Here is a 21,618-nt window from a genome sequence, read left to right as displayed (position 1 = left end):
GTATGCCCGGATGTTCGGCATGAGAGACAGGCAGAAAACAAACAATACAGAGCCTCTGATTTCAGTGAGGGTAATAGACAGTGATCATTCAACTCATATATCCTTTCAGGTCCTGACACTTTTCACACGTGAAAAGTGCTATGAAAATGGTAAAATAGGGAGATGGGGGGGTGCAGCTGAGGGGAACTCTCAAAGCTCTGATGAGGTGACAGAATGCAGAGCCATGGGATGAGAATGGGGGGGCATCCATGTGACTGGGGAAGCCACCTCAGACAGCAGGGGAATGAGGAGAGAAGGCGCTTGGGGGCCGCAGTGTGCGAAGCAAGAACATTCTAGCAGCTGAGGTAGAAGTTGATAGGGATGAGCCCCTTTGGAGTGGTGCTGGGTCAGGGACGGACTGGGGGACAGAGGCTGGACCATGGGGAAGGTGTTGCTGTAGACGAGGCTAAAGATGACAGTGGCTCAGGTCAGGGTTCGAGCAGTAGAGATTGTGGTGCAATCCATTCATTCTACATGTGAATTAATGGTGTGCACACCAGGCACCAAGTACTGCTTCAGGCCCTGGGGGCATCTTTGTGGGGGAGACTGACAATAATTCTCCCTCCTCCTGGAGCCGACACTGCAGGGGGAGAGACCAGAGGGAAAGACCCCGGGCTGAGAAGAGGGCCAGAGGAGGGCAGACATGCACTGGGAGGGAAGTGAACAGGCCGGTCGGGGAACAGTGACCTGAAGAAGTGGGGCGTCAGCTCCCCCAGGGGAGCTCCCCACAGGCTTGGAAGCTGGAGCCAAGAGGACTCTTTTTTCAGCTTTTCTGAGATATTATTAGCGTTTATGTATTTAAGTTTAAGGTGTACAATGTGATGATTAGATACATGTATATTTTGCAAAATGATTACCACAATAAAGTTCGTTAACACCTCCATCCTCTTACATCAGTATAATTTGTGTGTGTGTGGAGATAACATTTAAGATCTACTACTCTAACAACTTCCAAGAATACCGTATTGTCAATTCTAGTCACCACGCTGTGCCTTAGATCCCTAGATCTTATTTATCTTCGAGCTAAGAGTTTGTACCCTTTGACCAACACCTCCCCATTTCCCCCACCTCCCAGCCCCTGACAACTACCATTCTAACTCATCTTTCTATGCATTTGGCTTTTTTCGATTCTACGTGTAAGTGAGAACATAAAGCGTGTTCCTCTCTGTCTGACACTGCGGTTAGCACAAGGCCCAAGACGACTGGGTATGTGCAGTGTAAGGGGAGACGACAATCAGGAATGACCCTTTGATTTTCGACACGTGCAATTCAGAGAATGGGAGGGTCACCGACCAAGCGCAGGAGGTGGATTTTGTGGGGGAAGAGAGTGAGTTATAGACGCCTAAATGGAGATGTTGAGTAGGCAGACGGATGTGCAACTCTAGAGCTGCCAATGACATGCGTTTGACAATCATCCAGGGTATGGGTGGCACTTGTCCACATGAGAGGACCGAGAGGGGGAGGCTGAGGCCAGAGGTCAGCATTTAGAGGTCAGGTAGGAGAAGAGGGGCAAGTGGTGTGTGGAATCAGAGAGGCCTCGAGAAGGAGGCAATGTCAAGTGGCTGAAAGGGTCAAGTCACATGAGGACAGGGACCGGTCATTGGCTTGGATAATGTTATCAGGGGCTTTGCAAAGAGTGGTTCGGTATCATGATTGGGGCAGAAGCGTCATTGGAGTGGTTTGGAGGTAACCAGTTGGTGAGGATGCTAAGAGCTGGGACTATCCAGAAACCATGTGTCAAGTTTTACTGTGAAGGATGGCTTCACTTCTCCAAATCTGCTACCTCACCTTCAAAGTGGCGATGATATTACGTAGTGTGAGGTACTATTGAAAGCATTACATGAGGTGAAACAAAATGAAACAAAGCTTCCTTCACAGCCTTTGTCCGGCATGGAATGTTCTCAGAGCTTCTTAAGAGTGCCGGTTTCTCCCATTCTCTTCTCTGTTGTAGAGGCTTCATTTTCTTACCAGTAAAAGAAGGGAATTGGACCAAATGAGGTTTCAGGTTCTAGGTTCTCAAGCCTGGCCTGCTCCTCAGCTCTTGGGTTCCCCGGACCCCATCCCCTGCCTGCCATTCTCTGTCCATTTCTTGTCGATGGCTCTAAGCCCTGCTGGACCTTTCTCCCCTTTTCCCTCACCTGCTCCACTTTGATTCTGTCTTATATTGTCTTATATACCAGAATATTCCTCCAAAAAAGGCCTCCCTTGGACTTCTCTCACACTCAAGTCTTGAGAGGGGGCTTATTTCTGAGATGAAAGTTTCCATCCCCACCTGTGACCTTTTATGACTTGGACTCTACCAAACTCATTTCCTCTGCTCTTCTCTACATCCCTGGCCATCAGCATTGCTGTCCCTCGAATATATCTTGTTCTCCCTTTCCTCTGGCCTCTGGAATGTTAATACCCAGTTTTATTTTTTTTTAATGATATTTATTTATTTATTTATTTGAGACAGAGTGTAAGAGAGAGCACGAGAGGGGGGAGGGTTGGAAGGAGAAGCAGACTTCCTGCTGAGCAGGGAGCCGATGCGGGGCTTGATCCCAGGACCCAGGGATCATGACCTGAGCTGAAGGCAGATGCTTAACCAACTGAGCCACCCAGGGGCCCCTTAATACCCAAGTTTTAAATCCCACCCATCTTACAGGAGCCAGGGCACGTGTAGAGCTTTCCTGGGTGCTGCAATAGAAAGGACCTTCTCTCTGCAGGAATCTCCAAGGCTACCCCCTGTCTGTCCTGCTTAGTTCCATTCACATCTAGAGTGGATTTTCAGTGTGCACTGACCACCTTCTGCCTCATACGGAGATTGTTTGTCATGGGTCTTAGCTCCTGGCCTTCACCACGAGCCTCTTCAGAGGGCAGACCTGGCGTCTTTGCATCTCTTACAGCATCATACATGTTGCGTGCTCCAGAAATTAATGAATTACATCAATCAGAAAACTTGACTCTGAGAAGTTTTAATGGAAGGCTTGAGATTATTAAATCATAAGAAAGGATATTAACCAAGGTTTGTGTCTGTGGACATGTCTAGTATTTTAAAAAATAAAATTTCCAGTATTGAGCCTGTTGTATCAAAAGCTCTTCAAATCTGCAGATGCCTTGGTCCAGCAATTCTACTTCTAGAGATTTATCCCAAGAAAATAGTCTTGGATATTTGCTGAGAATGTTCACTGGAGTGGTGTTTATGATGTGAAAAACTAAATATCCAACGATAGGGGATTGGTTTAAAAAAATAAAAGAACTAGGGGCGCCTGGGTGGTTCAGTCGTTGAGCGTCTGACTCTTGGTTTCGGCTCAGGTCATGATCTCTGGGTCATGGGATCGAGCCCCGCGTTGGACTCTGCACTAAGTGCGGAGTCAGCCGGAGATGATCTCCCTCCCCTTCTCCCTCTGCTCCTCCTCCTGCTCATGCTTTCTCTCTCTCTCTCAAATAAAAAAAATTAAAAAAAAAAATAAGAGAACTCATGGTGGATATTCGTACCCTAGAATTACGATCTCCTTAAAGTGGTAACGTAGAAGGACATTTATTGACTTGGTAAAATATTTATATTAAGTGCAGGAAGATATTCTTGTCTGACTTCCTTTACCTTAATTAAATTACTTCTAGAGAAAGGATCAGTGGTACAGACACTGTTAATAGTGATTATCTTATTTATTTATTTTATTATTATTTTTTTTTATTTGCGAGAGAGAGAATGAGAGAGAGCACGAGAGGGAGGAGGGTCAGAGGGAGAAGCAGACTCCCTGCCGAGCAGGGAGCCCGATGTGGGACTCGATCCTGGGACTCCAGGATCATGACCTGAGCTGAAGGCAGTCGCTTAACCAACTGAGCCACCCAGGTGCCCCAATAGTGATTATCTTTGGATGCTGAGATATTGATGATTTTTACTGTCTTTTTTTGCTATCTTTTACCAAACCTTTCTATAGGAAGCTTGTTTTCTTAATAAAATATTTTATCGAAGTTGAGATGGCATACCTCTTTTATTCATAGAAATCACACATTCTTGTCTTTCTGTTAAATTAGGCTTTGTATCTATATTCATACTGTTTTGGGGAAGAACACAAGGCCACCTGGCTCGTGTCAGATGGTAGCGAGAAACGTGAGAACTTGCTTCTTTGGGTCCCTACTTTGTAAGTCACGGTGACGGTTCTCCAGTGTAGACGTTATTGCTCGGTGTCCTTGAGGCTGGATGCAGTAGTAAGTTGTTGTGTCTTGGCTGCTGAGTTGTTGGTTCAGACTTGGGCACCGGGGCTGTGCAGGAGGCATGGGGAGTTTGCATCCTGGCAGCTGTGGAGCCTTGACTGTGTAACCTTGACTCCGTCCGTGCTCCTGTGTGACCCTGGGCTCTAAGCTGTGGTTTACACATAAGTAGGATGGGGATGACATCTCCTGTGGTCACTGAGTGTGTTTCACGACATCTGGCCCAGTGTAGACACTTCGTGAATGGCACCTGACAGCCTAGATACCTAACGTTAGTCTGCAGCGAAGAACGGAGTCTTCTTTCCTTCATCATAATACTATAGGTGTCCTGAAAACTGGCCATATTGTGGGTTGGGAAATAGTTCTAAAAACGATTTCCTTGTAACTCAGACATGTCCCGCCCTTGCCCTCTTGTCTCCCCTCAGTCTGTGGGCCGGGCATCGACATCCGCAACGACTATCAGCAGCTGAAGCGTCTGGAGAACTGCACGGTGATCGAGGGCTACCTCCACATCCTGCTCATCTCCAAGGCAGAGGACTACCGCAGCTACCGCTTCCCCAAGCTCACGGTCATCACCGAGTACCTGCTGCTGTTCCGCGTGGCCGGCCTCGAGAGCCTCGGGGACCTCTTCCCGAACCTCACGGTCATCCGCGGCTGGAAGCTCTTCTACAACTACGCCCTGGTCATCTTTGAGATGACCAATCTCAAGGATATTGGGCTTTACAATCTGAGGAACATTACTCGGGGGGCCATCAGGATTGAGAAGAATGCTGACCTCTGTTACCTCTCCACGGTGGACTGGTCCCTGATCCTGGATGCCGTGTCCAATAACTACATCGTGGGCAACAAACCCCCAAAGGAATGCGGGGACCTGTGTCCGGGGACAATGGAGGAGAAGCCCTTGTGCGAGAAGACAACCATCAACAATGAGTACAACTATCGTTGCTGGACTACAAACCGTTGCCAGAAAAGTAAGGATGACGCTGTTGGGGCTTCCTTCTGCTGCTCTTTCCCCTCCTGCTCTCCCTCGCCCCCCCTCCTCTTCCGAACGCGCGCTTCCGCTGGGGGTTCTGCTGGGAGGGTGTGGTTGTGTTGCACTGAGAGTGAGGCCACCCGCGGGCTGCAGGCGGGGGTCTTGGTTGGCTTCCTTTTGCATCCGGGGAGCTCAGGGAATGCAGGACTGAGGCGTGGCTGCCGTCAAGAGCCTCCACGTCGTGTCCTAGAAATAATCCACCACCTCTCTGGGCCAGGAGTTTGCTGCCCTTGAGCTTTGGATTCTGATGCAAAAGCTGACCTGGTGTGCTTTGGAGGTGCCTCAGTCCCAGCAGTCAGGGGCTGCTTATGTATCGACTCGTTCATCCTTTGCGGGAAAAGATGTTTTTCTGGTATGGTGGGACTTCCTTAATATGAACCTACTTGGAATACGGTTGCATTAAGGGAAAGTCAAAATGCGATCACATGCTGTGAAAGTGGGGACTTTGCACCCCATCCTTGGTCCCCAGGGATGATCATGATGCTGAGGTGTGCCGGTTTATGATGGAGCACCTCGCCAAGGCGGGAGAGACCTGGCCCGGTTTCCAGGAATCCCCGAATCAGGCTGTACCTGCAAGTAGCTGTGTAGTGGGTGCATTTTTACACCCAGGCTTCCATTTCCTGTTTTTCTACCTTTTTCCTCCAAAGAGTTGTCCAGATCTCCTGAAATCGCCTAGTGAAAGAATTTTGAAATGTGTTCACTGCTCTCCAGGGTCTGGGGTGATGTTTTGAAGCTGCTTATTTATCGACAACAGGCTTATTTTTCTCTTGAGTATAACCAAACTCTTGAATTATTGTGATCAGTTACCTGGAGACCGAGGTTGTTTGGTATTAAAAGGCAAGCCTGGGCCTTTGCCGTGTTGCTTTCAGCAACATTTAGGTATGTCGGCCAGGAAGGTTCTTCTCCCTGGTTTAGAAGTCAGTGTGGTAGCTATAAATAGCTATTATTTAATGGTTGGCCCAGTTAAAGACCCAAGGAGCTCATGTATTCTAGCTAGTCATGAAGAGCCAAGGAATCCCAAATTGGTAGGCTTGCCTAAACCATGAAGTGTATAAAATAAACAAATCAAAGGCCAGACCCCACAGGTAGCTGTTCTTTCTGTCCAGCCAGGGTGGAAGCCGGGAAAAGGATGGTTTCTTTGACCCAGCACACACTTTTATGCTATCATTCCACGGGTGTGTCCGTGAACATTTGATTAATAGGGGAAGGGGTCTCCTCGTTTGCTGTAACCAGGATGTTGGATGTCCAAGAACGCCCTCAGGCCTCTCGAAGAGTCCCTGTTGGCTCGGGTTGGAGGAAGGTGCTGTACTAAAGTCCCATTTGTGATTGATTAAAACTGTACCGTATCATTAGGTTACCCACTGGTTTTGAGAAAACAACAAAAATACCTTTTTTAAGTAGTCTTGTCATTTTAAAATTTTATTTTAAAAGAAAACGGCGTCATCGGGGAGGCATTGTGTATAGTGGGAAGGAAGATGTTGGATGCGGTATTAAGTGGCCTGGGTGACCTTGGACCAGCCAGTCCTTCTGGGCCGGAGTTGGGCATCTTTAGAATGTTCCTTTGGGCAGTCCCATATCATTCCTTAGTGGCAACCAAACGTGTGCACAAAACGCTTTGGAAACTCATAAGCTCTATACAAAAGGGAGGTGTTATTTAAAATGTCATTAGGTGGCCACTTGTTCAGTGATTCAGATGATATTTACTTTGGCCTCACTGTGGATTTTTGGCTGTTTCTGACCAGCTGGTTGTTGAAGAAGCCGGGAACAGAGGAGAGGCCTGGGTTCTGAGTCCAGGTCTGGTAGCTGCGACCAGGAATGAGCAAGTAATTTAAATTGCCTGGCCCTCTGTTTCTTCATCTGGGAGAGATCCTGCCTTTCTCAGAGGGCTCTTGGAGTATTAAAAAAAAAAAAAAAAAAAAGGAAAAACACCAGAAGAAACAGAAAAAAAAGGAAAAAAACCCAGAAGAAAGGGTTATTAGAAACTGGGCCTTGGTGCTGGTATGGCTGATGCGGACAGGCCTGTTGGCTGGACACCTGCTTCCCCAAGGCCACACCCTGCAGCCTTCTCCCCTGCCAGTTGTCTCAGCCCTGCTGACGTTTTTCTGAGATTTTACAAGGGAGTATTTATTGAAAATTACGAACAGCGTTCAAGGAAACTGTCGTCCCTTCATCTCGGAGTTTCAGGAAAACTCCAGCATGGGCAGGTTTCTTAGAGATTTTCCCATTGAATTGGAACTCTCCCTTTACATCGAGTCCCTTTAGACTTGAGCTGGGTGGTGTGGCAGCCACTAGCCACATGTGGCTTACTGCATGCTTGAACTGTGGTCTGGTGCAAATTGAGATTCGCTTTAAGTGCAAAATACACTGGATTTCAAAGAAGTAGTAGGAGGGGAGAAGAAATAAGGTATCTCCTTAATAGTTCGTATATTGACTCTGTCTTGAAATGATAATTATTTGGACCTACTAGGTTAAGTAAGCTATGTTATTAAATTAATTTCACCTGTTTTTATTTTTTTTAAGATTTTTTTTTTTTATTTGACAGCACAAGTAGGCCGAGCGGCAGGCAGAGGGAGAGGGAGACTCAGGCTCCCCACTGAGCAAGGAGCCCGATGTGGGACTAGATCCCAGGACCCTGGGATCATGACCTGAGCAGAAGGCAGCCGCTTAACTGACTGAGCCACCCATGCGCCCCTCACCTGTTTCTTTTTTTTCATGCGGCTACTAGAGCATTTGAAATTACAGGTGGGGCTCACATTCTCTTTAGAGTACTCCCCCTATTCCCCCTATGGCCATGCATTCTCCTCCCCATTATGTCTCTCGCTGAGCACTGCAGTACTGTGATGTTCCTACCCCTCTCCAGCAGGATGCTGACGAACTGTTCAAGGAGCCAGGTGAAGGGCACATGGCATTAAGGTGGCCATTTAAAATGATGAAGTGTGGAAGAATCCCATTCAGTTGTTCTTCACAGGGCTGCCTACGGAAGGAGGGAGAGCATCTGGAGAGCTACGTCAGATCAAGGATGTGTGTGAAATTTTTGACATAACGGAGAAACACTCAATTATGGAGTGCCGCTATGCAGTTTTTACTTGATGCTCTCCCTCAAACTCCTTCTTTTCTATCATGACTGTGTGGTGGCAGGCAGCTTCATAGCCCCATTAAGGAAATGATGACTTTATGGGTTCCCTGTACATTTTGTATTTCTCTGTTGTCTTATGACTTGGAGGGATGGTTTTGTTTATTTATTTAAATTAGAGAGCATGAGCAGGGCGGAGGGGCAGAGGGAGAGGGAGGAGCAGATTCCCTCCTGAGCAAGGACCCCAATGCGGGGCTCTATCCCAGGACCCCGGAATCATGACCCGAGCTGAAGGCAGACGCTTCACCGACTGAGCCACCCAGGCGCCCCTGGAGGGGTGGTTTTATTGAGGCTTGAGTTAACTCCTAAAAAGTGACTGACCCTTAAAAAAGTTGTGTACAGCATTTTCCTTGCAGTAAAAATGTAACTGGTATCCCTGACATTCGGCGCTGGTGAGCCCTCCTCCCCTGCCCGCGGCTAGCCCTTCTCTCCCTGTCCCTACAGCTGTTTCTTCGCTGGCTCCTTTTCCTTGGTTGAGTCTTTGATACCTGGCGGTCTCCAGTCTTCCATCCTAGGCCCCCTTTCACTGTCCTTGTTCTCCCAGGATGTCCCTTCTGGTGCTTCTGCATCCTTCTGTCTGCACCTGGCCTGCAAATATCATCTCCAACCTGGACCTCTTTGTGAGCCCCAGACCCACAAATCCATTCCCGTGCACACAACCGTGTGCGTCTCAGTGTCTGCCGGGCTTCTCTGTCTCCTCACTTGTACCCGTTGTTTTTCTTGTGTCCCCCTCCCCCGCCCCTGCAGGGGCAGCATTCCTGTGCTTCCCGCTCCCATGTGAGAGACTTAGGGGTCCTCTGGATGCTTCCTCCTCCAATTGAACGACAAGCCCTTTCTGTCCCAAATGTTTCTCAAATCTGCTATCCCCTGCTGTCCTTTCAGTGACATGGCCTCTCTCCAGCCTCCTCGCACCTGTGCCTGGGCCCAGTGAGCTCCCTAACCTACACTCTGACTGATAGCGACCCCACCCCCCAAATCCTGTAGTAGGAGCCCATGAGCTGTCATGAAACTGGGCCATGCCCCCGACAAGCTACCTCCCTGCCTTCTGCCTGCAGTATCCTTGGCCCGTGATGGTGCTTCTGGGCTGCCCAGCTGGCCACCCCCACCGGCAGACTCCGTGTCCGTTGGCGGAGGACTCTGGGACTCTGCAGACTCCGGTGGGCTGTTTCTTGCCGCAGAGAAACCTGGCAGCGGCCCTTTCTGCACCGCCGAGTAAATTCTGGGCGTGCTCTCCGAGTCTTGGAGAGCGTGGCTGTCACCCCAGGGGCAAGTGCGGCACCTGCTTTGTGAAAGATTTATGGTCAGGAAGATCTCTTTCCCCCCTTGAGCAGAGATCAGTGTGTAATGACAGTCCTCGGCAAGCCAAAAGATTCAAGGCTTGTGAAATGCGGATGTTTCTTGTGTAATCTTCCCGGTCGGTCCTTGCTACCCAGGAGCGCTGTCACCAAAACCGTCTCCAGCTCTTCACTGGCAGGGAGGGTCAGCCGTGGCCGGCAGTGGCTCCTTTCTCTCCTGCCCTTGTCAGAGTGATTCAAGGCCAAAGATGGTGGAGAAATACGGGGATCATTTTAAAAGTTGAGCTGTGGCCTGTAGCGCTGTTGGTTACTTTTTTCAGCAGTTACATGCTGAAGGCCGACCTGTACAGGGAGGGAACAGGGGTGGATCCTCTGGCAGGACTTGTGGTTCTCTTCCTGCCCAGTGAATTGCCTAAGTGGTGTCTGGGGTTCGCTTGCCATTGGGGCTTTCTGGTACTTGGTTGCAGATCTAGAGATCTCCCCTGTCCCCACAAACCAAAAAAAAAAAAAAAAAATCTAAAACTTACTACTAAACTTAGTGTCTCCAAGTACTTCTTAACCCAACAGCTTGGGATCTACTCAAATCACTTTACTGCCCGTGGGAAGGCCTGGTCTTTGCCAGGAAATGCGTGAAGGTGGCAAGCCTGGCTGTGTTGGAAACAGGCTTTGCTGGTGGTACAGCCTCATTTCAATTAAAAGGGCATTGACTGGAAACAGCGGTCCCGGAGTCTGTTGCATTTCCCACTGCCTTCCAAATGAGAAACCAGGAAAAGAGCAGATTGGAGCCTTTGCGTGAGGAGGCAGTAAGTGGCTCCCTTTATTGACAAAAGGAAAACATTTCGTGGCCACCTCACTGATGAGATTGGGGACTTCAGGTGAAGGCAGGTAGCATAAAAAAAGACAATTCTACCTTTTTTTTTTTTTTTTTTTAATCCCCCTCACAGGTTCTCCTGTTCCTGTTTATCAGATCCTTCTCACAGTGGAATGGTTCCCCTTCTTCATTTTCTTAGAGATTTCTTCCTCATTTTCTTTGAGATTGGTACATCTGGCCTGCCAGGGACAGGTGGGGGGCTTGTTTAAGTGTTTGTAAATCGCCTGCTGGATTGGGGTGAGGTGAGGGGCACAGTGTCTCTGAGACCTCATGCATGTGATATGCATTATTTCTTCTTAATTCCTCCTCCCGCCTTCAAGTTTTAAGCTTCCAGGGAGGGGTATTTCTTGCTGTGAAATGCTGTGTGATCGGCCGCCAGGTTCTTGCATGCTACGGCCCTCCAGACTGCCCCAGGTAGATGAGGAGAGGGACCTGCATTCCCAGCTGGAGCCGGGACAGCCGTATGGACAGTGGACGAGAAGGCAATCCGTCGAGCGGGTTCTGGTGTTGTGTTGTCGGTAGGAGCTTGTCTCGATTCCCCTGGAAGGCCCCTGCTCTGGTCAGCTGCTCCCAGTGTGGGGGTGATCTTTATTTAGAAGGGGGTCACATGCCCCTGGGCCTCATTTCTATGCCTTTTATAGTCAAGCATGGAGATCACATTCTGTTCTCCCTGACTGTCGACCCTTGTTACCAAGATGGTGAAGCCGTTTGTGTCCATGGCTCTCTGGAACCCCTCCTAGCCCATCCCCCCGTCTCTTAGTTCTCGGGCCTGGTTCCTGAAAGGCTTTGCTCTTGGCTAATTGTCCCCTGATCAAGGTGTCGCTCTCCTGGGCTCCCTTCAGAAGTTTTTTGTTTTAAATAAGGATCTCATCTTTGAGAGTAAAAGGCTTTCAGAATAACTCTCCTAGGGTGATTTTTGCAATTCTAGGTATTTGGAAATATCTGGAGTCCCTTCAGATCTTACCAATTGGGCCTACTTTTAAGACTGTCCTGATTTCTTCCTATTCCTAAAATGTCTCTTTTGTTATATTAATATTTCTGTCTTGCTTTTTCTCGTGTTTATGGCAGTGTGACATTCTTGATTAGAGTGGGGATGACGTGGATTGTGTGGGCCTGTGGCTAACCTTGTCCTAGATTGCATTGCTCAACTCAAGTACACAGGGTGGTTCAAAAGTTAGGTTTGGCTCGTGGTGAAGCGGGAAGCCATGAATTGGGAACATACCTCCTTCTAGTCTACAGTGTGACTCCTGGGACTCAGGCTGTAGGAAGCGGGGTCTCCGAGCACCATCCTATGATGGAATGCTCCCCTGACCGGGAGCAAAGGAGAGACAGCCACAGTGTTCCAGGAATGCTGGTAGCAGGAGATGCAATCTTTCTGACTGTGACACACAGGATATTAAACAGAGCAGGCATCTGTTTATCACTGTGCATAACTTGGGAATCTGGGTTGAAGCAATTTAGAAACCTTCCATGTGGAAGAAGGAGCCCCTGGTCAAAATCCAAAATCTAGACCATTCTGGGTTCTATTCTGTATCTGGCCTGTCTTCTCAGTCTTTGGAAACATAGCTCCCCACGGAGCCCCGTAACCGTGTGAACTGCGCTGTGGGAACAGGCACAGGAGCCGAGCAGGTCCCAGAGCTTGGTGGATGGAGATGGTTGTCATCTCAGGCCAGGGAGTGATGAGGGCTTCTGGCAGGAGGCGTGGCCCTCCAGGGAAGAGTGTGCTCCTGCAGTATCCGCTTGGCCACTGTTCGGCAGTATTTAGGATGTCATGGGGCTGGCTAGGACTCACTCCTGAGATTCCAAGGGTATCCACCCTTGACAATAGTGTGGATTCCCTGGAGACCACAGCTCCCATCACATGCCTGCCACCTCTGTTTGACTCGTCTTCAAGCACGTTTAGGTGGCCCTACACCTGTGATTTCCCCCTGTGGACCATTGTGGCATATTAACATTGATATTTGCAAGAAAATGTAATTTTGAACAAAACGGGATCTATTTATTTTATTTTTTTTAAAGATTTTTATTTATTTATTTGTGTGTGTGTGTGAGAGAGAACACAAACACGGGCAGCTGTAGGCAGAGGGAGAAGCAGGCTGCCCGCTGAGCAAGGAGCCCGATGTGGGACTCAATCCCAGCACCCCAGGATCATGACCTGAGCCGAAGGCAGAAGCTTAACTGACTGAGCCACCTAGGCTTCCCTACACAAACACACACACCCACCCACCCACCACGTTCCCGTATGGACAAGTGGTATCATATGGCAAAGGTTTAAGAATAGTCAGTGAATTGAGAGGACCCCATTCATCAGCCTCATGTGTTCCCAAGTGCTGGAAGGGGGCCACCAGACCTCTTCTTCCATCTGTGAAACAGGGATGGGCAGGTACAGAACTTGTAAAGTCCCAGACAGACTGCCTAGCTGGTAGTAGGTTTTTGGGAAATGATAGCCATTGCTAGTCCTTTAAAAGTTAAAGTATCTCGGAGCTGCCATGGGAGACCATCTAGAATTCCGAGCCTTAAACTGGACTGACCATGATTGTTTACTGCTATATCTTAAATGGTTTTTCTCTATTGCTTTTTCTAAATTACAAAAATTCAATTATCATAAATAGCATGGCATAGTGTAGGAGTGGTTCTTGCTAATTTAATCCAAATTGTTCAAATTCTTGTGTCTGTCCAGATAAGCTGTATCTTTAAAGAACATCCAGTGAGGTACGTATGTCTACATCAGGATGCCAGTGGGGTCTCTATAGTTACACGTAAACTCTATTTATTTGGTTATCAAACCCCATGAATTGATTCTGCTTGCAAGCTTGGTGTTGGGAAGAATTAAGAAATATCAACAATAAGATTCTTGTTTGATACTAACATTAAATATTATCTTTTTTTTAAATGTGTTTTTTTGCAGAGAGCAGTAAAGTGGTTATACAGTGGGTGCAGTTTTTGGTAAAGATAACAAGGATGTACATTTTTATTTGTGACAACTGCCGGTCTCACATAGTAAAGGTAGCCAACCATCTGCTCCAGGCTGGAGCATGTGCCTGTTTATTCTCTTCTTTGGATAATGCTAGCGGGTGTGTGTGTGTGTGTGTGTGTGTGTTAGCAGAGGGTGTGTGTGTGTGTTTGCGCGTGCATACCACTTCATGCTAGCGGAGGGTGTGTGTGTGTGTGTGAGCAGAGGGTGTGTGTGTGTGTTTGCGCGTGCATACCACTTCATGCTAGCGGAGGGTGTGTGTGTGTGTGTGTGTGTGTGTATACGTGCGCTAGCAGAGGGTGTGTGTGTGTGTGAGCAGAGGGTGTGTGTGTGTTTGTGCGTGCATACCACTTCATGCTAGCAGAGGGTGTGTGTGTGTGTGTGCGTCCTCTAGCAGAGGGTGTGTGTGTGTGTGTGAGCAGAGGGTGTGTGTGTGTGCTTGCACGTGCATACCACTTCATGCTAGCAGAGGGTGTGTATGTGTGCGTGCGCTAGCAGAGGGTGTGTGTGTGTGTGTGTTAGCAGAGGGTGTGTGTGTGCTTGCACGTGCATACCACTTCATGCTAGCGGAGGGTGTGTGTGTGTGTTAGCAGAGGGTGTGTGTGTGTTTGCGCGTGCATACCACTTCATGCTAGCGGAGGGTGTGTGTGTGTGCGTCCTCTAGCAGAGGGTGTGTGTGTGTGCTTGTGTGTGCGTGTGCTAGCAGAGGGTGTGTGTGTGTGTGTGTTAGCAGAGGGTGTGTGTGTGTGTGCGTCCTCTAGCAGAGGGTGTGTGTGTGTTTGCGCGTGCATACCACTTCATGCTAGCGGAGGGTTGTGTGTGTGTGTGTGCGTCCTCTAGCAGAGGGTGTGTGTGTGTGTGCGTGCGCTAGCAGAGGGGGTGTGTGTGTGTTAGCAGAGGGTGTGTGTGTGTGTGTTTGCACGTGCATACCACTTCATGCTAGCGGAGGGTGTGTGTGTGTGTGTGTGTTAGCAGAGGGTGTGTGTGTTTGCGCGTGCATACCACTTCATGCTAGCGGAGGGTGTGTGTGTGTGTGTTAGCAGAGGGTGTGTGTGTGTGTGCGTCCTCTAGCAGAGGGTGTGTGTGTGTGCGTGTGTGTGCGTGCGCTAGCAGAGGGTGTGTGTGTGTGTGTGTTAGCAGAGGGTGTGTGTGTGTGCTTGCACGTGCATACCACTTCGTGCTAGCGGAGGGTGTGTGTGTGTGTGTGTGTGTGTGTGTGCCTGCCTGTTTTGGCTGTTTTGTTTTGTTCCGTTTCCCTGCTCTCGCCCCCAGTGCAGGAAACAAACACTGGCTCTCTCTGTGCTCCCTTAGCTCTTCCTTCCGATCGAGGGGATCAGGTGGGTGGGAAAATGCTGTGCAGGAATGTCAGGCCCTCTCCTGGAAGCCCGGCTTCTGTTTCATCTCATTATTGGACAGAAGTCACTTTTTGTTCCTTTGCCTCGGTCACAAACAACCACCCGGCCCTCTCTCCTTTCTTCGTGCCATTCTTTACGGAATCCACGTGGGATGGGAACAGAGGCGGCGTGTTTGGGGACTCTGTGTGGCCTGCTACTCGTAGCCTTGTGTGCAAAGCCTCTGCAGAGTGACCCAGTGTGTAGCTGCCTCTACTTTTGTTTTTGCAAGTTCTAAAGAGGGGACTTGGATGGAGCGTGTGAGGTTGTAGTTGCCAGAGCCCGTGTGGGCAGGCCCCAGCATCCTGTGTGCCAGACCAACTCTGCAGCCCCTGGGCCCGAGCCCGCTGTGCCCAGGGGCCTCTGGGGAGGATGGCCCAGCTGTGATGTGCATGCATCTGCCCTTGGCAGCAGAGCAATGAACCGAGGCTACCATTCTGGATTTCCAGATAGATGCAAAGTGCTTGGATGGTTTTTAGCAGCTGCCGAGACCAGGGAGTTGGGCTTAGTAGCAAAAAGGAATGGGAAAACAATAAAGGAAGATCGGGGAGCAAATAGCCTACGATACAAAAAAAAGGCAAGATGAAGCCTGGTATTATTAGAAACACTTCCTGGGGAGCCATAGTGTTCGAGTTAGGACCCGCCCCTCTGCCCCCACAGAAGGTATTAGTGGTAATATGGAGACAGATGAAAACTAGGCAGATCCCTAGGTCCAGAAGAGATGAGCTTTGTTCCTGGAGTTGCAACCTAGTATGATGTTTCTGTTCTGATTTCTTAACCTCTGAATGGCCCCTTAGGCTTTGCCAAGTAGATGATATTAGTAGGTTCTTAGACTATCCCTCAGGATGTAGGGATGTATTTTTTTGTTCTCTTCCTCAGTGAACTTGAAATGATTGGATTATTTTATAATACACAGGTCCTTCCATTAAAGGGTTTTGAGTAACTGCGTCAAAGAAGCTTTGGAACGGGTCTTAAGCAAGGTCGTGGAAAATGTTCCTTGTCCTCTCTCCCACCTACAAGGAAGGACAGAGAAGCCCGGATGCAACATCGCATACCCTTTACTTCCTCTTTATAATTTCATGCACGGTTTAGGTGGCACCAGCTAGGTGGTATGGTCCAGGTGGCATGGTGTCATCTTCTGAGATCATTGGGTTTCCTGCCCCCTGCTTCCCCACCTGCCACCTCATCTCTGGCCCTCTTTTTAGGCTCACAGGCAGTCATGGCTTGAAGGATCTTGACATGGTAGTTGTTTATGAATGGAATTCCGAGAATTATAATTTTCTCAGAAGAATGCTTCTGTAGCTCAAAAATATTTGCTTGTTGGGGAAAAAAAACTCTCCTTGGAAAAGTCACTGGATGCCAGAGATGGTGACTAGGAGGGTGAACGTGTGGGGGTGCTTAAGTAAAGCAGGTTTTATTGATGGACAATTGGTAAAACAGGCAAAGCCAACTTAACATGCTACTATTTCAAGAGAAAGTTGTTGCGCGGGATTAATTTGGCATTAGATTTACCGATGGCCACACCGCGATAGCTCTCCATGCCTCACTGTAACTTCTGCCCGTTCTCATGCCCCAGGAAGATCCACTGAATTTCAGGTTAACACTGCAGGGGTGGGGGACTTCAGACCCTCAACTTGATTTGGTCCCACCGTTCATCTGGATAGCTGCCGTTCTATCTTGCCAGGCACTGCGTTCATGGAAAGCCTCAGAGTGTAGATGAAGAGCTGCCAGAGAAGGCATTTAAGTGGTCATTAGAGAGAAATGGTAATTGGGATGGTGTTCAGACCCCACTTCAGCTAATCAATAAAAGGTGAGTGGTTTTTGTGAATCGTTCAGTATGAGCTAGTTCAGACTCTGTGTGTGTAAACAAGCCTGGGGTACGTCAGGCATTTTCAAAAGTGTGAGGCATGGACTCTCCTACACCAGCTCTTCACGCTCCTGGAACTCCAGTCTCAGATGCCTCCACTCTATCAAAGTAAATGTAAACCTTTGGTCAGTGCCTTCTCTCTGGAGGCAGACTGGAGAGGCAGGTGACTGGCTAATTGAATGGCAAGAAGGAGAAGAGGACAGCCCAGCCTCCCGGTCAAATGGAGTTTGTATGAAAATTGTGTACCCGTGAGCATCATCATTTATTGGAGAAAGCATGGATTGGACCTCCTCCACTACACCTTAGCCCAGTGGCCCGAAGCCAGCCACTTAGTCTCCCTGCTCCTTGGTCTCCTCATCTGTTGAACCAAGTGAGCCCTGAGTTTCCTTCCAGCTCTGAGATCCATTGTTGCAGAGTAGGGTGTTGGGACTCTAGGATGGATCCATTGGCCCTGGTTGCCAGTCACCACTGCTAGAGAGATGGAAACAGACATTCGCGACTTGCAAAGGCATAAAGCAGTTGACCTGCTCTTTGAATGGGCCCCACCCTCAGGGACAGGACTAGTGACTGGTAGGCTGTGGGGTCCCAGGAGGTGGCTGTGATTCATAGGCTCTGATGAGCTAGTAGCAGATGTAGGATAGGAGGCTGGCAAAGCAGCTCAGCGATAGGGTGGAAAGGAATAAAAGTGGTTAGAGAAGGCGTTGAGGGTAGGAAAATCAGTAGGATTTATGTTAAGTCTTGTATCTTTGAAGTGACTTATTCTGGTCTGGCTTTTGCTGTTACCAAAGTGAATTATTCATAAGTACTTTGAGAAACACCGATGTAACACGATTATGTTGAATGAATTTAAATTCATCTAAATCGTTCTTTTCAACTAAAGTAAGCTTTCCCTCATCCAGAATCTGAGCAAACTGATAGCCCAGCAAGAGTTTCCTGCTATCATGGCAAGTGACTGATGTCTGCCATGATACTGCTGAGTTGCTTTGGACTCAGAAGCACTTCTGGAATGATCCAAGTGAAATGAAAATACTTTCTCAGTAGTTGGAGAGTTGGGCATGTCTTGCTGTGCATTTTGGTTCTAGGCAATCTGGCTTTGGTGTATGTATATGGCGAGTTTCAGCTGGAGCAAACATCGCCATGTTCTTCATGGTTTCTCCCTAACCATCGTCCTCTTGCTCTTCAAAGCTATACTCAAGTCCGCTCTTGCATGAGACCTCCCCACATCTCCCTTATGGATGGCTCAGGTACCTGCAGGTCATTTGTGTGCTGGTATCGATCGAGCCATTGCCGTGTTCTTTGGTCAGTGATCATTTCCTTCTGTATTCACACGTTTCAGAAAACCTTGTTTACTCGCCATTTGTGTCTTTCTGCAAATAGATGATAAACCACTTGTGGGTTAGGACTTGAGCCCTGTTTATAAATTTCGGTTTGGTACCCTCATAGCCAGAGGGAGGCCCCTGGAAAAGATATTCTGTCCAAGTCCATCTCCCACAAGGGCTTGACCCTGGGTGGCATCTGAGTAGTTTGGCTCTCATGAAGATGGGGAGGCTGGGTTGTGAGGGATGCATAGACTGGGATTCTCTACTCAGGGTAGTGCAGGTGTGAGAACGAGCACCTGTTCAGTTTTGCACTTTAGGCAATAATCTTGCATCACTCTAGTCCGGGAGTTTTACAAAGGGATCGATAAAATATTTTTGGGGTGGCCGAAGTAGTTCTAGCTGGAATGAATGAACCAACTATCAGTTGAGTTTAAGAGCAATTGTGGGAGTGAAGGTGGGAGAGTGTGTGTGCACATACATGGTTTGGATGAGTCCCTAACCTCTGCTGAGTTGCGAATTATTTTGGGTCTCTTGCTCCTCCTTACCATTCTTGTCAATAGACATCCAGTGTCATTATGAAGTGAAAGAGAATATATTACGTACATATCATTCCTGTGGCAAGGGATGGTGGTGAAGAGGTTTGAACTATAAGTAACACCTAAGTAGGTCTCAATATGTCTGTGCAGGTTTCACCTTTGTTACTTGGCCAAAGTTTCCATTGTTTCCGTTGATTAGTCTATTTAGTGCAAGTTCCATGCTAGGCAATATGAAAGAAACTTGTGATTTTGTTATGAGATAAGATAAAGCACATGACATTCCACAGGAAAGAGATTAGACAATTTATGCTGTGTAATGAGAGGCACTTCAGAATTTTGGCCAAAAGAGGAGGAGAGGCAGAGAAGGGGGAGAGTTCCTTATTTGGGGCTTTGCATGGAAAGAATATTTGCCTCAAGTGAAATCGAGACCTTTCATTAAGGATGTCTACACTTGCTCAATACTATTTGCCTGGCATTGTATATGTGGCCCTCAACTTGCAAATGGGTTGCACTCCAAAACTTTCCAAGGCGTTTGGAATGTAGAGCATATTATTTCATAAAAACAGAAATTTGAGTGGTAGTTCAGGTCCCAACCAGCAGCTTCTCCTCTTCCCTGCTCCCACCTGCCCAAAGCCTGTTTGTCTTAGATATCATATCTATCCAACGACTGCCCATAGCTTTTGTTCTATGGGGGGAAAGACTTTTGAAGCTCTATCCCTTATGTGTCTGATGGGTGAGGCAGGGGTGGTGATGGGAAGCTGGTGGTTTCCACTTTAAATCCGATTAAAAAAAAAAAAGACTCCCTCTCAGAGGGCTTAGCATTTCCCAGATGTTCAGGCTTGGGGGAACAAAGAAATTGCCTTTGCAGGGGTCAGGATAGGAGCTGGAAGTCAGCACTCCTGGGTTTCTTCCTGCCTGTCTGGGTGGGAGGATTCTAAGTCGAATCTGGAACATGTCCACCAAGTGCCATAGGAGGTAAGAAGTAGAAGATGTGATTCTTGCCCTCAAAGGACTTGAGTTGGTTTCTGCATGGTGGCCTTTTGGTTCGTTACTCATGTCATGATTTTTATGAAATGTGGTCTTGGGGTCCATGTCTAGTTTAGACCCCCTGCTCCACCACAGGGCCACCAAGCAAGTTTTATGATAATAAAGTCAGGAAAGGGACTGACAGTGTCTGAAACCAGGATGGGCTCGGTACATTTTGGTTGCTTCTCCCGTTCTTCCCCCCACTTTGGATCTGAAACGTGGGGGTACTGATCTAAGCTTTTGATAATTTATTGAGAATTATTCTCTGGAACTGTCCGTGAGAATGAAGGGATTCCAGACATCCTTCCTCTCTCCTTGTCTCTTCTGTCTTCCAGTCAAAGAACTCAACTCTTTGGCCTGAAGAAATATTAAATCTATGTTAAGTATGCCGACATGAATGGGCAAAGGAAGGATTTGTGGCAAAGAGGAACTGCTGAAACAAATAAGTAATGTAAATGGGCAGAAAGAAATATTAAATTGATTGCATCTTTCAGCTCCTGGTACTTAATGCGAAGACAGTAGTGGGGAAGTGTTGTCATTTGAAGTAATGGAAAGATGAGGGGGTTTTGAAGCTAGCCAGGATTCTTCTGCCTGCTAATAGAGCGGCTTGGATTACAGACTGTAAAGGTGAAGATGTTTGAGTATGGCAGCTCCATTTAGCACGGATCGTGATGCTTACTGCTCTTTGTACAACCTCTGTGGTAGTAGGGGGAGAAGCTAAACTCACCAGGCCCAGAAGATGCGCGGCTAACAGCTCATTAAGCTCTTGTCAGAAGCCTTCATCGCGTGTAGTGGGAAGACTTGCAATGTCTATCTTATGAGGCCACTTAGATTTTTTAAAATGTATGTTGTTAACATTTTTTTGTTTATTAAGTGGACCAGGAGATTGGAGCTCAGTGGCTGTGATTCTCTCATCCTGTGTACTATGCTAGGAAGCCCAAGGTTTCCTAGAATTTTTATTATGCTAGTGAGGGCAAATTTAATAAGCAGGTTGAAAGAGCTTTGGAGCACCTGAGGCCAATCCACAGTTAATTGTATCAGTGATTAATATTTCAAGAAAATGGCAAGAAACAAATTTCCGTTTCTTTCTTTTTTTTTTTTAATATTTTATTTATTTGACAGAGAGAGACACAGCGAGAGAGGGAACACAAGCAGGGGGAGTGGGAGAGGGAGAAGCAGGCTTCCCGCCGAGCAGGGAGCCCGATGCGGGGCTCGATCCCAGGACCCCGGGATCGTGACCCGAGCCGAAGGCAGATGCTTAACGACTGAGCCACCCAGACGCCCCCAAATTTCCATTTCTTCTAGGATTTTGTTATGGCTGTCGCACACGAGCTAACGTTTGAACTTATAGACTAAAGCAAACCACAGCAGGTAACCATTAACTTTTCGTGTCATGTATCATCTCCCCCCTTCCCCAACCAAATGATTCCATTAGAATCACCTGTGAACCAAAACCTATGCGCTTATAAGACTGATTTTTTAAGGAAACTCAACTTTTTGGATTCCCTTGTTGAGGCCATTTTCCGTGTGGGCCCCAGAAATTTGTTTCCTGGAGCAGAGAGGTCGTCTCCCTCTCCAGGTGGGTCAGCGAGGGACGATTGTGCACTTGGCATGGCTTCCACGTATGGCTTCCAGGGACTACTCATGGGGGATGAAGAAGCCAGTTCAAGGAAATGCTCTGTGTCCGTGGATCTCGGAGCTGAAAGGAAGATCATTTAGTTGGCTCCCTGACTTAGTTCAGGAATCCCTTCTTCCAGGATCTCCAGCAGGTCCTTTCATGCACCTGCTATTTTTACTAAAGTCACAGCTATCATGGTGAACTTCTCCTGGGCCCACATATTCCAGTTAATATTCTGTGTATTTGTATTCCAGTGAAGCTGAGACCGCCGTCATCGACACAGCCTTGCCATTGTCTTGTGTATGGAAAGGTATCCTTG

At 47.9% G+C, this 21,618-nt stretch overlaps 1 protein-coding gene across 4 annotated transcripts in view; it reads left to right on the top strand.

Moving 5' to 3' along the window:
* The window catches only part of IGF1R (insulin like growth factor 1 receptor), a 300,057-nt gene that overhangs the window by 52,241 nt on the left and 226,198 nt on the right, over positions 1-21,618 (top strand). For all 4 annotated transcript variants that reach the window (XM_064569953.1, XM_064569955.1, XM_064569954.1 and 1 more), the window contains exon 2: positions 4,662-5,207. In XM_064569953.1, coding sequence (XP_064426023.1) covers positions 4,662-5,207 — 546 coding nt within the window. The remainder of the gene's footprint in view (positions 1-4,661; positions 5,208-21,618) is intronic.

Source organism: Mirounga angustirostris, unplaced genomic scaffold, assembly GCF_029215605.1.
Source record: "Mirounga angustirostris isolate CCGP_5_RB_7025 unplaced genomic scaffold, mMirAng1.0.hap1 SCAF_9, whole genome shotgun sequence".
Classification (NCBI taxonomy): domain Eukaryota; kingdom Metazoa; phylum Chordata; class Mammalia; order Carnivora; family Phocidae; genus Mirounga; species Mirounga angustirostris.
The sequence above is the reverse complement of the archived record's forward strand: the minus strand, read 5'-3'. Positions and strand labels throughout refer to the sequence as shown.